General features: G+C 34.6%; 2 protein-coding genes across 3 annotated transcripts; one reads left to right on the forward strand and one right to left on the reverse strand.

Annotated features, from left to right (window-relative positions):
- Window positions 1-1,357: 1,357 nt before the first annotated feature.
- On the reverse strand, window positions 1,358-5,620 carry LOC133284073 (deSI-like protein At4g17486). 2 transcript variants are annotated; one of them, XM_061481040.1, is made up of 5 exons: window positions 5,498-5,620; window positions 4,888-5,130; window positions 2,149-2,436; window positions 1,833-1,913; window positions 1,358-1,686 (listed from the first exon to the last, which is right to left on the reverse strand). In XM_061481040.1, the coding sequence occupies exons 2-5, from the start codon at window positions 5,039-5,041 to the stop codon at window positions 1,541-1,543; spliced, it is 669 nt and encodes a 222-aa protein (XP_061337024.1). In that variant the 5' UTR covers window positions 5,042-5,130; window positions 5,498-5,620; the 3' UTR covers window positions 1,358-1,540. The 2 variants fall into 2 exon arrangements, with proteins under 2 accessions (XP_061337024.1, XP_061337023.1); XM_061481039.1 differs by having other exon boundaries at window positions 1,833-1,919.
- A 5,824-nt stretch (window positions 5,621-11,444) lies between these two features.
- On the forward strand, window positions 11,445-12,390 carry LOC133284091 (uncharacterized). Its single transcript, XM_061481069.1, has 2 exons — window positions 11,445-11,792; window positions 11,926-12,390. The coding sequence occupies exons 1-2, from the start codon at window positions 11,445-11,447 to the stop codon at window positions 12,388-12,390; spliced, it is 813 nt and encodes a 270-aa protein (XP_061337053.1).
- Window positions 12,391-16,239: the final 3,849 nt, after the last annotated feature.

Below are 16,239 nucleotides of genomic sequence, written 5' to 3' on the forward strand. Positions count from 1 at the left end.
CATTATGAATGATCCGTTGAGTAATGCCATGGTTCTCAGTTTGAGACACAAGTTGGTTCATGGTGTTTGAACAAAATGTGTATATTTATGCAAAATTCTCCTCTTAATTACGAAATTTACCGGTACAAAAAACTGTCGAGGGCATCCACGACACATTCAATTCGCGTAGAACAATGGACAACTGATGCAGCATAATTTTAAAAGGAAAAAGTTCAAAAATCTCGATGTGATTTCTGTAAGTATCACTCTCTTATTTTTTTTCTTAATTATTTATTTATTTATTTATTTTTTCCCCATTCAAGCCCACCTTTAATACTATTAAAATTTTAGCAAATATGTTTATTTTGTCCCGAGCAATAAAATAACCATATAAAGGTAAGTGATTAAAAATAGAAACATGAAAATAAGTTATTAAAATGAATAAAACAAACAAACAAAGGGGTAAGTGATAAAAAAAATCATAAAGGAAATGGCAATTGAGTTTTTGAATTTTTCCCTTTTTATTTTCTCGGTATAAAAACATGCGAGAAACACTTTAGATACTACTTCTGTAATATTAGGAAAATTTTGATTTGTTTCCATATTTTATTTTTGGAATGAATTTCAACTACCAAATTAATCATAATTTTTTTTAAAAAAATATCCATACTGATCCATTAGGCTTGGTATTGCCATAATCTTTATCTTTTTATTTTCTTCACAAATCAATTAATTAAGTGTATTTTTTTCATAAAAAAGAAAAACAATTAATAAATTCATAATCTATATGTTTTTTGCATAACTAAAAAAACTTCATGCTGCTCCATACTGAAATGAGCCTACTTTTTTTTTTTAATTTTTTTTTATTGGATAATGTTGAAATGCATCTGGATATCTTTGGTCTTTGAATCCTTATTTGTTATACTTATATTTAGCTATATATATATATATATATATATATATATATATATATATATATAATTAATAATACATTAATATATTAATAAGTATTTTTGTATTGGGCTCAATTATTTGTTTTTTTTCTTAAAACACTTATTGCCATGTACTTTTTTTAATCACTTTTAATAGTATTAGAGACAAATTTAGATGGAAAAAATCATGGGGAAAAATAAGTGATTAAAATTACTAATAATAAAGGGATAAATGATTCTGGTAAAAACCACTAGAGTTTTTTTTTTTTAAGAGTTAGGGGGCATGGAAAATTTTACATCGATTAGGTTATTTTGGGAGCGTACTTCAACAGGTTTAGCATTAAATAGTAGCCGTCATATCATCAACTACCAAAAAAATAAAAAAAGTTAAGATTGGCTAAAGCATGATATCAATCCACACATTCAGATTACCTGTAATACCTGAACAATTAATTTAGTTCGTACTTGAAACAATACAAAGACATATACAAGAATCTATCGTCTTTGTAATACAAAACATGCCTTTTGGTTCTCCAATATTCAAGCTAAGATCACGGATAGGGTACAAGCAAAGAGAATGAACAAAGAATAATAACAATAATATCAATAATCGGAGCAACAAATGAAAATCATAGGGTGTCCCGCGCCAGAGTCATTGGTTTTTCTTTTATAAAGGAGACATCAGCATTTGGTGTAGTTAGCAAATGGTGATTGGAATTCTCCTCTTCACTCTCAACTGACCCAGAAAAGCCATCAGATTCTGATCCCTCATCATCTACAATGACACACAACATAGTAGGTATGTCTTATGCTAAGTGTCATCCATAATAGATATTTCTATCTTGGACAGCCAATAAAATCAAATCTGAAGTACACAAGTTTGTAACACAATTGGCTAATATGGTTGTCTTCATATCTTACCAGAATATGTACCACGTTCAGGAAGATGTCTAACAGCAGCAACCTGAAGGCTTTCTGGCAGAAGACAATTGCAGAATGAACCTGAAACTTCAAACTTCATGTGATCAGATTACAACTATACTAGTAGATGCAATGACCAATTGTAAGCAAGTAAGGATAACTAGCTAGTCCTATCAAACTCCGACATAACCTATTTCCACGGTAATATGAAGCTTTAGGATACTAAATATGCATGTTAAATTTATAGTACACACAGACAAAAAGACAAATTAGAGCTTCGCTGCAATCAGCATAAGCAAGCAAAGAGAATCCTCACCAACACGAGCCAGCCGATTTACCCATGCAGGGATAGGCTTTCCAGTTAGCTGTTGGCAAACTTCATCTGTGAAATGGTTGCAATTCTTAGCAATCAGATGGTAAGTGTCTCCATGATATTTTGCAGAAAGGCGCTCCATGAAAGAACGAAATTCTGTAGAAGACATATCGGTGCTGCCTAACAACAGTGACCGTCTGAAGATGAAGCCAGGACAGCTTCTAGGTTCCACCTCAAATACACCACTTGTGGAGTAATCATGTGCTCCAAAGCCATATTCCATACCATGCACTATTCATGAAAACAATAAGCTATAAGTTGGTTTAAGAGGGTATTAAAACAGCAAAGCAGTACATCCAAGCTCCTGATATAGTTCTCTTTCTAAATTACTTTTCAAATCAACAACTTGGTCAAGATTTGTAACTAGAAACTTGAAATACCCAAAGTTGTTACATTAAACTATGAATTAGATTTCTTTCAGAAACAAATGTCAGTGTTAAGGTCATATAAGATTAGATGAAGTGGAATTCCATTTCTGCCTTGAACACAAGTATTAAATGGGCACCCAGGTTTGACCTACTAAGTATAATTTATGATAGTCCTCATCTTTTGATGCATCTGTTGATTATACCTTTAATTGATACTACTGAAGCTCAATGTGGACATACTGGATTCTCTTTTACAACCTTTCCCTTTAGTAAATAAACAATACCAATAATCACCATCCAAATATATCCAAATTTTGAGCATAATTAAGTTAAATCAAAAGCAGTAATTTCATCTAACTCAAACAGTAAATCCAAGATAAATTGCTTGTTTTACTAGGTGCAAGTACTGTTTAGGAAAAAAATATACAAACTGATTATGTTTTGGAATGACAAAACAAGTACTAGGAAAAGGTAGCAACAAGAAAAGGTAAATGGTCTAGGGCAGTATAATACAGGAACACAATGAACATATCAAATCAACTAAGAAGTAATTAGGAAAAGAACAACGCATAGCAAATACAAAATCAAATGAAAACCCTAAAACCAGTTTGTATGAGCTATTGTTATTAAGAACCAACAAAATTAAGTCAATCATTCAGGACTTGATAATGCAAGATGCATACCAGCAGCAACACAAAACACATAAGATCAAAGCGCAATGATGTAAACTCCAGAATCTCAATCATGGACAATAGAAAAGAAGATTACCATATAACTAAGAAGGTTAGCGTATTCAGATTGATAATTACAGGCTTAAAGTGAAGGAATCAAATATGAAAGATAAAGCACAAGGGTAATGACCCAAAAGTAGCGTGTTAGGTTCAGAGAGGAAAGATGAAGGATGACATTGATAGTAGATTAAAATAACCACAAGAAGATATATAGTGAATTATTCATTAACTTTCTTAAAACAACCTTAGCATTTATATATCTAAAAGGCTGTTGTATCCAGCTATAGTACGTAATGATGTTATTTAATCATGATGTATTCCAGCCTAAACTTGAAGGATGATGACAAATAAATGAAGAAACCATGAAGCATCCTTGCACTTCAAAATCTTAATCTCAGCCTCAACTCTAAAGAGATGGCACTAAACATGAAGTGGAGAAACCACAACTCTTCAATGACAGAACGTATAGCTCTTTTGGTTAGAGTGTAAGACAATAAATTTTATTAGAAGAGCAAGAACATGTAATGATATGTGTGTGTGTTAAGCTTTTAGCATGCCAATATACCTAAATGACACATCAATGCTCAATGGAACTGCTAAGTTACCCTATGAATCATAAAACCAGCATTGCATCAAGAATGTAAGCAATTCCAAAAACTAACAAATCGCAATGCGTACTAAAAGAATTTTTTCAATAACATCAAGAGAAAAGAAAGAGAAGGCTAAAAAGAGAGAAGACAGAAAATGCAGAGCAGAGCAAGGAGAGAATACAAAGGTAAAGGTAAAATAATTGAATAACTGAATTAGTCGTTGAATAAAGAGGAGCTAAACAAACTGCTGCATAGTATAGGTAATCCAAAATATCAAACATTAGATCTCATAGGTATATTAAATTATATTAAATGCCCAAATGATTAACCATAACTCTAAAATAATAGAAAATAATATCTTAAATTCCAACATAACCATAAGTAAAAAAAAATAAGTAATTTCCCAAATGAGTAAGTTCGAGATAACTAAAAAGTCTATAGTCATAAGTACCAACAATTTTCTCAATGTGTTTACCATTCCAACTTGACGCATTTCCATGTTTAACAATGTACTTCAATCATGTCTGATATAAAGTGTCATTGTGAACATTAAGTTCCCACTAGCCTAAAGACCGAATAATATTCAAAGCGGAAAAACCTCATATACCAAACATTTTAAGCAATATTTCCTATTTTCACCATCACGCATTATTCTCTAAAGGCATATCATTACAAAACCCCAATCAAGAAATAATACAAGAAACCACAATAAATGAGTGGATGACCTACTGCCTGATAATATATTCTCATGCCTTTCTTTTTGGCTGATCAATACACACAGCAACTTCATTCATATTATAGATTATAACAACGATGCCTTCAATAACCACTGTAGTGTTTCCCTTTTCCTCTTATTTTCAATAATAAAATATTGCACCACAATGTCATTTAGCAATTCCATAACAATAAGTTCAAAATTTAATTTTCTTATCACAACGAGCACAAAATTAAAACTCGACAAATAAGAGAAGTACAAGGACCACGCAGACAAACCTTCTATACCCGAATGAAAGATTCCAACCCCAAACAAGTAAAGATAATTGTTCACAGGCGTAAGATCATACACATTGAGATACACCATAGTCCTACTCTTTTTCTCCTCATCCTGCACCTTTTCCGAGCTCGAGCACAAGGGGAATAACGGCATTGTGTATGATTTCCTCCCTTTCTTCTCCCCAATTCTCCAATTACATTCCCAGGATCATAACCCCATCTTCTTCGTATCGCAACAGAAGCCTATAAAATTGTCCAAAAAAAAAAATATCATTTATAAAACCCCATTTACAAACATATAGGATAAAACGAAAGGGAGAAAAAAAAATCCAAAATTTTCATCTGGGGTTGGTTTAAAATAAGAAAAAAAAAAAGCTTGATTGAAATCGTTGCCTTTATCGTTGGGTTTACTAACAAAATGCACGTCAGGTTCAAGTTCCTGTGATTAAATTCTCTAGTGGAAATGAATATCAAAGACTTTAATGTAATGAATCAAATATAAATGAGGGTTTACAATGAATATAAAAGGTGGATCGCAGAGAGAAGCCCTAAAAAACCCAAAAAATGGTAAAGTGGAACGAAGCATTATGCAAAGGAAAGAGAAACTTACGATATGGAGAAGAAGGGAGAGGAGAGAGGGGTAGGGCTTGAAAATTCAACAAGAATTTGGGGCGCAGGTTCGTGAACAAATGTGAGGTAACTCGCATTTCATAATGCCTAAAATCAGGGTCTCTCTTTTGGTTATGGATTTGGGGCGTTCGCCGCCATTGTTCTTTAAAAGGCACCTAAGAGTTTCTTCTTTTTTTAAACAGGTGCTTAACTTTTTGAGATATTATATTTACTATCTCTTTTTCTTAGTATCTCTTACTAATAAGAATTAGATTGAGATTTCAAAGAATTAGATTAAGATTTCAAAGAATTTTAATCAATTACTTTTTGATAAAAAATTCATTGGTATTTAATTAGGAATTTAAAAAATTGAAAAAAAATCATGTGATATTCAATCAGTATTTTAAACAAAGAAAAAACAAATTTTTCATCAGTGTGAATTTTGTGAGACTTTTTAGTGAGAAATATAAATATGATGTCTCTTTCACAATCTCACGTAATCCCTAGAATTTCTTGAGATTTCTCAATTGCAACGTCTTCTACTTCCTTTGATGAATCAACCCGCTCAAAACCGAGTTTCACCATAGCGGTTTCATCGAAGATAAAAAATAATAGATTTTTGAGCGATTTTCATCACAAAACAACCCAAAAACAACAACCCAACAAGATTTTAATCTAATTCATCTCAAAAACAGTAGATTTTGAAGCAATTTTTGAGAATTTTTGAATGTTTAGAAACGATTTTTCAAGCTATTGGTCATGATTTTTCTAAGTACGAAAATGTGCGATTTTTGTATAAAAAATAACATAAAATAGTGGAAAAATAACATGGGAACCAAAACCTCCCAAACCAATTTTTATTTTACATCAATGAAACAAGATCAATTTAAAGAAAGATTGAAACTTTTATAATATGAACACTATGTTTCATAATAATACATTCATGAACGAAATTCATTTGCTATAGGAAATGATTTCAAACAATTTTTGGGTCAATAGATGACTAAAAACTTATTTTTCAAAACCCTCAAAGTAATTTAATATTTTAATGTATGGATTGAAAATAATTTGAGAAATTTTCTTGGAATACTCAATGAAAACATTCATATGATATATGGTTAGAAAACTTCATCATGTAGAACAAAAACTCCAAAGTTTACAAGATCAATTGCAAAAAATTCCAAACGAAAATTTATCATGAATTTTACTAATTGAGAAAATTATATTACGTTTTACTTAATATCATTGCATTTCTTTGTTAACTTCTTTTATTGACTCTTGTAATTTTGAATGTTTGTTAAAAATTCATATGATTTTTTAAAATCTTATAAATCCATATTGTCCTTTCAAATCTTATAAATTCTATTAAAATTCTTTAAAATTCAATCTTATGAAATCTTAATTGTAAAAAAAGTTTTTTAAAAAGTCTTTAAAGTCTCTCAAATACTCTTTTAAAATCTATAAGATTTTTTTATCTCAAAAAGTCTTTTAAAATCCTAATCCAATACACCCCATAAATCTTAACCGTTGACTTCCGTCAATCTAACGGTTATAATTATTAATTTCTAATAAATTATAACCGTTAGATTGGCAGAAATCAACGGTTAAGATTTGATAGTAAGAAAAATAGGTAGTAATTATAACCTCTCCCTAACTTTCAATGTTTTATTATTACAACGTCTTAATTTATTTAGCAGTAAATACTCTAATTACAGAACCATCAAAGTGGATTTTTTTTAATATCAATCAGTGTCGGAAGTCTTAATAGACTCCACATTTTCAGAAATCAAATCCATTATTTTTTGGGTAGTTAAAATCCTAATATTTAATTGAGTAGCCTCGGGTATAAATGAGTTGAGTCGAGCCGAACTTTAGCTTAAACGAGTTAAGTCGATGAAAAATATTTTGTTCTTGACGCTCATTAGCTTGGTACGAGCTAAATTCTAAGTTTGACTTGACTTGTTTATAAAAAATTAAAGGTTTGGCTTGACTTATTTATAATGATAAAATATATTCTTTCCAAATTCACATACATTAAAATGTTGAGACTATAAATGCATCAATTTTTTGTATTCCCGGGTCGACCCGGTTTATTAACATTGGAAAAAACAATCATAGAATCCATTCGGTCCACATATATTTAAAGATCGAATAATGGGTTTCTCAATTTCTTCTTAAACATTGATTCAGCTCATGAAATAGAGAATGTGGGGAAGAATATTTTAAGAGAAGTATGTAATATAAACTAACCTTTAAAATTTCTTCTTAAACTTGCGACGACTTCATTGTTAATAAAATAAGGGTGTGCATAACAACCATTCTGTTCCCTGGCACTGTTTCTGAAAAGAAACAATTCTTTTCTATTTTTGTGCCTTGGAACAGTTTCTGAGAAAAAAATTTGTTTGATAACATGCTCTATTTTTATTCTGAGAATGAAAAATGTGTTTGATAACACAACAAATAATATAATAAAAAATAATTCCTATACGCATAATTTTTTTTGGATCATCACTTTCCTTTTCATATGGTGTGGTAGTGGTAGTGGCGGTGGTGATAATGGTGGCGATGGTGGCGGCGGCGCCAGTGGTGATGGCGTGGTGATGGTAGAGGTGGTGACGACAGTGGTTGCGGCGACAGTGGTGGTGGTGATGGCAGTGGCTGTGACGATGGTGGTGGTGGCATGGCGATGGTGGTGGTGGTGACAGCAGTGGCTGTAGCGATGGTGGTTGGTGACGGTGGCGATGACATGGTAAGGGCATAATGGTGGTGGTGATGGCAGTGGCTACGATGATGGTAGTGGTGGTTGGTGAAAGTGGTGGAAGTGGTGGTAGCGATGGCGTGGTGATAGCGATGATGGTGGTGGTGGTGGTGACAGCAGTAGCTGCGATGATGGTGGAGGTGGTTGGTGTCGATGGTGGTGGCGATGACATCGTTGTGGTGGTGGTGGTGATGGTGGCGGTGACATCGTGGTGGTGGTGGCGACGACGACATTGGTGGTACATTGACGACGGCGAAGATGGTGGCGGTGGTCGTGTCGGGATGACGATGGTGATGATAACAATGATAGTGGTGGAGAGTGATTGAGAAAAATAAGTGTTTCTCATTTTTTGTCCGGGAACAAAATAGCAAAAAAAATTTGATTCTTTTTTCTGTTCCCCAGCACAAAAATTAATTCGGTTCATCCCGGGAACAAAAAAATAAATCGATTTTACCAAACGAGTATTTTATCCCTTTATGTTCCCGGGAACAGAAATTAAAAAACATTGATTCCGGGAAGGTTGTCATGCACACCCTAAGCTGTCCAAACTCCAAAGCTTATTATATTATAATCTTCAAAGAAAAATAGAGAAAGAATACCTGAGTCTGGTCAATTGCTTGTGGATTTAAAGATAATAGTAAAAAAACAGGGTTACAAAAATAGGGTTAATGATTTAGTGACATAAAAATATATTATTTATTATAATAACATATCGGGGCAGCTCACGGGCTTTCAAGTCAAACCATATTAAATTAGGCTTGAGTTTGTTTGCTAAACAAGTTTTTTTTAAAGCTTGAGCTCGTTCTATTTAATAAACAAGCTAGACCTAATCAAGCTTAAAGCAAGCCAAGACTTGGGCCCTTGACAAGCCGCTAGGCTCATTTACACCCCTACCTCTAGGGGGTGTTTGGTAGGAGGGGAATTTTTTCCCCAGGAAAGTGGGGTGGGGAAAATTATTTACCCATATTTGGTAGGAAGAAGAGTAAAAATAAGGAAACGCGCCCTTGACAAGCCGTTCTGTTCACGCGTGTGCTTTTTCTTTCTCTGCTAGGGCTTCTTCGTAATAGTAACAAAGATGGAAGATTCAAATTCTAAACACTAGGATGCGACAATAGGGTTTAGGAAAAGTGGAAAACGGTCTAAGAATGGAGAGGAATTTTCGTCAATCACAGCTAATTGTGGAGCAAATTTGGGTTCTTCCTTGGAAGTGAATCAAGATTCGAAATTGAAGACTTAAGCACGAGCCATGGGTACGAAAGATGGTATTCCTGGGGAGCATCTCAACTGGGAGGGAGTCAGGTATTGAACAAGAGGGGGATGAAACCCTTGACCCAATAGAAAGGGAGGTGTTAGAGTGGGATTTTCAAACCATTATTGAAGAAGATGGGTCTACCAACATCAGTTGCTCCAAGGAGGCCAAGATGCAGATGCGGAAACCATGGGTGAATGCTCTAATTGTCCAGCTTCTGGGAAAGAAGATTGGAGTATGATTCATGAAGAAAAAGCTTGAGGGTTTCTGGGCGAAATCATGAGCTATCATGGTAACTGACTTAGGGAACAATTTCTTCTCTGTTAAGTTCTGTAATCTTGAAGATCGGAACTTGGCTATCACGGGAGGTCCTTGGATAATTCTAGGTCCTTAACTAGTGGTCCAAAAGTGGGAGCCTTGCTTTGACCCGAAGAGTGCCAACATTCAAAAAGTTGCTGCTTGGATCCAGCTACCAGGTATTTTGAAGTTCCTGTCTTGAATTATCTAGGTAACCTTATAGGTGAAGTGCTCAAAGTTGATAAGATTACTAATATTAGTGATAGAGGAAGATTTGCTAGGATTTTTATGGACCTAGACCTCTCAAAACCTCTGAGAGGAGAGTACTTCTTAGAGGGTAAAAGAAGGATAAAGTATGAAGTTCTTTACCTCATTAGCCTTCATTATGGAAGGTATGGGCATAATAATTAATCTTGCCCAAACCTAATTAGACAACAACCTTCTTCGGTCAATCCTAAAACGAGGGACATGCATGTGAATCCCCATCCTTCTTTTATTCAAACCCAAGCTGTAGGCCCTTGGATGATTGTCCAACGGAAGAAAAATCCCATCCCAGTAAACCGAATAGTAACCCTTCTAATAAAAGATCCTTTGGTACTGATCGTTCTAATGGAAAAAATCCCATCCCTTCGAGATCTGAAAAGGAGAAGGAAAAAAGTAGCAATGCCAGTCATCACCTGAAGCCTACCTCTAAGATAAAGGGTCTAACATATGCTACAAAGGAAAACAAATAACTCCAACCTCTCTGAAACTCGTAAAAAGCAGAATTTGTTGTTCAACGCTAAAGCTATAGAGAAACCTTATGGGAAAAGCTTTTTACCTAAAGCTAAATCTGGTTTTGGGGTTACCAGCATTCTTATCTCTTCCGAGTAAACTCTTGCTAAAGGACCTGAAGGCAGTGTTTGGGAGACTAAGCCTACTTCTTTGTTGTCTGAATATAAAGTGGTTCAGGCCCTTCCTACCAGTCCTTCTCTTTCAAAGGTCAACTATATTCCTCAAAATCAAATATTTATATTTGATTCTCCTCCGCAGAATCATTTGTGTTCCCTTAATGTCTCTGTGATGAACAAAGTTAATTCTCTTGATAAAGATGACCCTCCTACCAGTGATGTTACTCTTGGTCTGCTATTGAGTAGCACACCTAATGGTATGGAGTTAGATCAGTTGACTAATGATCAGATGGATGCTGCAAAGACTATAAGTCCCTAAGTTCTTACTAATCTTGGGAACTCAACCCATTTTTAATGAATTTTCTTGTGTGGAACTGGAGGGGAGCGGCTAAGAAGCCTTCTAATAATATCCTGAGAAACTTCATCAACAACCACAGGATTGGATTGGCTGTTATTCTTGAACGATTTGGATTAGTGGGGTTTAGGCCCTCAGAAAAATTAAACAACTGGGCTTTAATCATCACCTGGTGGAAGATGCCGTACGCTTTACGGGTGGTATTTGGTTCCTTTGAAAGGATGGCTACTTCTCAGTAAGACTTATTGAAAAGCCTAGTTAATTCATTAATGTTGAGTGCTCCCCTAAAAATAGATCCACTTTTCTTTTGACTGTGGTTTATGCTTATCTGAGAGAAGATCAATCCTTTGGCTGGACCTCAAAAGATTAAGTGGTTATATTTCTGCCCCTTGAGCTGTTATGGGGGATTTTAATGAAATAAAGTCTGCTAATGAAATGAAAGGTGGAGCTCTTATGAATCTATCTAGGTGTATCAAGTTCATAGAAGTTCTGAATGACTGTCACATTATGGACATTGGGTGCACTGGCTCAAAGTTTACTTGGAGGAGTACTAAGTGTCTTCACCTTGATAGCGTCTATAAGAGACTTGATAGAGTCTATGCTAATGCTGAGTGGAGAACTGCCTTTGCTGATACCTCTGCTAGAACTCTTCCTAGACTCAATTCTGACCACAACCCAAATCTGACCTTTCAAATTTCTGGTTGCTTGGCAGGAGCATATCAACTTTCCCTCCTTTATCAAAAACTTGTGTGATTCTCACTCTTGCTTATGTTATTCCCTCTTAAATCTCGTTGCTCCTCTTAAGCTCTGGAATTAAAATGCCTTTGCCAATATCCACACCAAGAATGAAGCTCATATGAAAAATCTTCATGACCTGTAGGTTAATAAGAGGGGTTTAACAGATGATCTGTTATTGTATCTAGATCAAGCCTTACAAAAAGAGATCAATGAAGTCTTAGAAGAAGAAGAAAGCTTATGGTTCCAAAAAGCTAAGTGTAATTGGATAGCGGATGGTGGCAGAAATACCAAATTTTATCATACAACCATTATTTCCAAAAGATCCAAAAACAAAATCTTGGAGCTTAAAGATGATGCTGGTAACCTGTTGAGGGATAAACAAAACATTGTTAATCTGATTCTTCCCTTTTACAACAAATTGTTCCTTGAAGATATCCCCTTCAGAACTTGGCATGTCTCTTCTTGGCCGAAGCTGGATAAGCAAGATCTGGATTATTTATCAGCTACCAAGAATCATAGAGATATTCATAAAACGTTCTTCAAGATGGGTGCCTTGAAAGTTCCTGTCTCTAATGGCTTTCCTGCGTTCTTTATTCGAAAGAATTAGGAGATTATAGGTTGGCAAACTATGGAACGGTTCTACACTACTGGAATAACCTGAAAGACATAAAGCTGGTTAATAAGACCTTGTTGGTTCTTGTTCCTAAAATCCCCAAACCAGAGAAAGTTAGTCAGCTTAGACTAATTGCTCTTTTCTCTGTCCTTTATAAGGGTATTAGTAAAATTGTTGTCAACAAGCCCAAACCAATCTTGCAAAAGCTCATCTCCCCTAATTAAGTGAGTTTTATTCCCAACAGACACATTCAGGATAACATCATCATTGCTCAAGAGATGATTCACTCTATGAGATGTATGAGAGGTAAAAAAGGGTTTTTATGCCATAAAAATTCATCTTGAAAAGGCCTATGACCGTCTTTCCTGGGGATTTATCAAATTAGTGCTTGAAGAGGTAAACTTTCCTACAACCTTGATTGATATCATCATGAAATGCATTTCCTCCTCTCTGCTTTATGTTCTTTAGAATGGTGGCAAAACCAGATCCATAACTCCCTTTAGAGGCCTTAGAAAAGGTGATTCCATTTCACCCTACATCTATGTCATGTGTATGGACATATGCAGAATTAGGGGGTTAGGGTGGACCACCCCCCCTAAAATTTTATTATTTATATATGTTTTATGAATTTTATCTATTTTCCCTTTGTGTTACCCTTGCTGCAATATTGTAACCATATAGGTATCAGAACAAGGAAGTGGTAAAAAAGCATGCTATCTCTGCAGCAACACTTAAACAAAGCAGGCACTACAACGTTTACCAAGAAACAACAAAAACAGGCACAAAACAAGGAATGCTAATAAAGGATGCCACTGCTGCTACGACACTGCAACAAGGCATGTACATGAATGTTTTCCAAACTTTAAAAGAATAAAATAAAGTACACAACACTATACAGTGAGGAGAACAATTGAATATGAAATGTTAAAATATAAGAATTCTAATATTTAATGTTTATTTATAAAATCAAAAGAAATCACAATAACCTTTGTTAACGTAATATGGATAAATATAGGGAATGTACGCCTCGATACAGGGAATGTTTGGCATAAATGGTGATTCTAAAAGTTACATAAATGAAGGATTTTAGACTTGGCAATTTTATTTGTATTTTATGTCTATACTAACGGTCTTCTTATTTTTGCCTCCTTCATTTAAATTCCTGGGTTCTCCACTGTGTATGAAGAAACTCTCTCACATTATTGTTGATGTTGTCCATAGTAAGAAGTGTACCCTTATATGTCTGCTAAAAAAAGTGGTCCTAAAATATCTCACTTGCTTATTATATTGTTTGGTGAAGCTTCAAAGGACCAAATTTCTGCTGTCATGGATTGTTTAAATCTGTTTGGGGCCTCCTTGAGTCAAAGGGTGGATAATGGAAAATCCAATATTTTCTTCTCAAGAAATGTCGGTGATGATTTGGATGGCAAAATTGTGAATATTAGTGGTTTTCCTTCCACTAAAAATCTTAGTAGATATCTGGGTGCAATAGTGAAACATGGCAAGGTCAGCAGAAGACTCTATGGGGACATCTTGGATAAGGTTCATAAAAGATTAAATGGTTGGGCAAGTCAAAACCTCTCTATGGCTAGAAGGGTTATTCTGGCTAAATCTATTATTTCCTCCATTCCAATGTTTTATATGCAAAATGGTATCATTCCTATTGGTGTTTGTGAGGATATTGAAAAGCTTCAAAGGCGATTCATTTGGGGAGACTCTAATGCGAAGAAAAAATCCCACCTTATTTCTTGGGGCCAAATCTGCTCTCCTAAGAATCTTGGTGGCCTCGGTATAATGGTGCTAAATAAGCAAAACGAAGCTTTCCTCCACAAGATGGTTTGATCTATTCTAAATTCTCCCGATCAACTGTGGTCGCAAACTATGACTGCTAAATATGGAAGATATAACGATCTTACCAACCCTCATATTTGCAAATCCTATTATTCAACACTATGGAGAAATCTTTGTAAAATCTGGCCAGAAATGTTGAAGGGATTAGTATGGCAAGTTGGTGATGGTTGCAAGATCAATTTTTGGCTTGAAAATTGCATTGGTGAGGTACCCAGGTTGCTAGATGTTGCTAAAAAGCACCCTCATCCCATCCTACTTATTGACTTGGTAGCTGACTGTGTTAAAGAGATTCAAGATCGTGGAATTCTAATCTTCTTGCTAACTTTTTTGACTTTGAAGTTGTTAGTCTTATCTCAGCTATTCCTCATCCTCTCCCCTGTAAAGGAGATGACAATTTATTCTAGAAAAATATAAATCCTTCCTCTTCTCTTGTAAAACAGGATTACTCAAGAATCATAAATTTTAAGACTATTTTTGAAGATTTTTCGTGGAACAGGATATAGAGTTGGAAGGGCCCTGAGAAACTCAGGTTTTAAGTTTGGAAGATGTCTCATGGTAGACTTCTTACCAGAGTAGGACTGCTTTATGGGGCTTCAAAATTGACAGATGTCATGCCAACAATGACAAGATAGAAGCTCTTTTTCATGCCTTCAGGGATTGTCCCAAAGCTGCTATTTTTTCGAATAATCCATCCTGTGGTTCGCTGTCACATGATTTATTCTTTGAACAAGATCAATTTGCTTGGCTTAAGAAGAACTTAGTTCAGACAGGACAAATGACTGGAGAGATTTTTTCTTTGTTGGCTGTTGGTCTCTTTAGTTTTGGCGAAATAAGGAGATTCATAAGGAAAACTTTAAAAGAGCTGAAAATGCTTTTGTTGAAGTGCATAAATATTTAGCTGATATTAAGCAATTCCTTATAAAATCGCTGCTCAATCTTTCTCCTTCTATTAAGGATCCTAGTGCTACCTCTTGGGTTCGGCCATCTCTTCACTGGCTGAAAATGAATGTTGATGGGGCTGTGGCTCTTAAAAAAGCAGCCTGTGGTGGACTTGTCCGTGACAACCAAGGTGACTAGTTAGGTGATTTTAAGGTGTTGTTCCCCTCTCCATGTTGAGCTATAGGCCATTCTCAATGGGTTAGAGTATGCTTGGAGTTCTGGTTTTAAAAATCTAATAGTTGAGAGTAACTCATCTCAAGCTATTAGATTTCTTACCTTAGGAGGTAACGAGGCTCGAAAACTGCAATTAGTGGTTAGGATTTTAGCTATGGTTGACAGATCCTGGAACATTCAATTTGTGCATGTTGTGAGAGACCATAACAAATGTGCTAATTGGATTGCTAAGGAGGCTCTCTCTTACCCCTTAGGCACCTATGCTTTATCATCACCAGATCAGAACCTTTTGAAGTTGATCAAGGCTGATTGGGAAGCGTCTTTTGATCAGAGCTGACTTGCTGCTCCTGACTAGTCTTCTATGTTCTGCATTTGCTTTTTTATGTTGTTCTTTGTTTGGGGCCTTGCCCCTTAAGTGTACACAAATAAAATAAAAATTAGACCACCCAAAGTTTATAAGTTTTCATTTTTAACCAAATATTACGTATAATTTTGAATGTAATTCAATCGCTTTAACTAGCTAACTTTTTCTGTTGGTGAAAAGCTAGGTAGTTATACATATATTGCAATTAGTTTTTTCTTCTTCTTTTTTTGAAAAATGAAGACCTACAAAACTAGATTGACACAAAATGTCCTCACAAAATAATTTTATTCAAACTACTAATATGTATTCAATGCATTATACGTTATACAAGTATTTTTAAAATTAGATCAGATTTAAAAATATGAACTAAAAGTAAAAATATTTAAAATGAAAAGAAAGATATGTATAATTAATTAACAAATTTAAATTAAAAAAAATCAAAGGAAAGCTGAAAATGATATATGTCTCCTGTGAAGAAGAATAGACTATTTTATGATCAGATGGAGGATTTTGGA

This window comes from Gastrolobium bilobum, unplaced genomic scaffold (genome assembly GCF_033153095.1).
Source record: "Gastrolobium bilobum isolate Gb01-03AN ecotype WA unplaced genomic scaffold, APGP_CSIRO_Gbil_v1 utg6668, whole genome shotgun sequence".
NCBI lineage: Eukaryota > Viridiplantae > Streptophyta > Magnoliopsida > Fabales > Fabaceae > Gastrolobium > Gastrolobium bilobum.

Excerpts from the sequence above, each read along its gene's own strand:
- LOC133284073 (XM_061481039.1), bottom strand. The coding sequence starts at position 5,041 with ATGCCGTTATTCCCCTTGTGCTCGAGCTCGGAAAAGGTGCAGGATGAG. Across the intron at positions 2,437-4,887 it reads CTTTCATTCGGGTATAGAAG|TGCATGGTATGGAATATGGC; the intron begins GTTTGTCTGCGT and ends TTTCATGAATAG. Across the intron at positions 1,920-2,148 it reads AAATCGGCTGGCTCGTGTTG|TTTCAGGTTCATTCTGCAAT; the intron begins GTGAGGATTCTC and ends TGAAGTTTGAAG.
- LOC133284091 (XM_061481069.1), top strand. The coding sequence starts at position 11,445 with ATGGGGGATTTTAATGAAATAAAGTCTGCTAATGAAATGAAAGGTGGA. Across the intron at positions 11,793-11,925 it reads CCCTCCTTTATCAAAAACTT|GTTAATAAGAGGGGTTTAAC; the intron begins GTGTGATTCTCA and ends CATGACCTGTAG.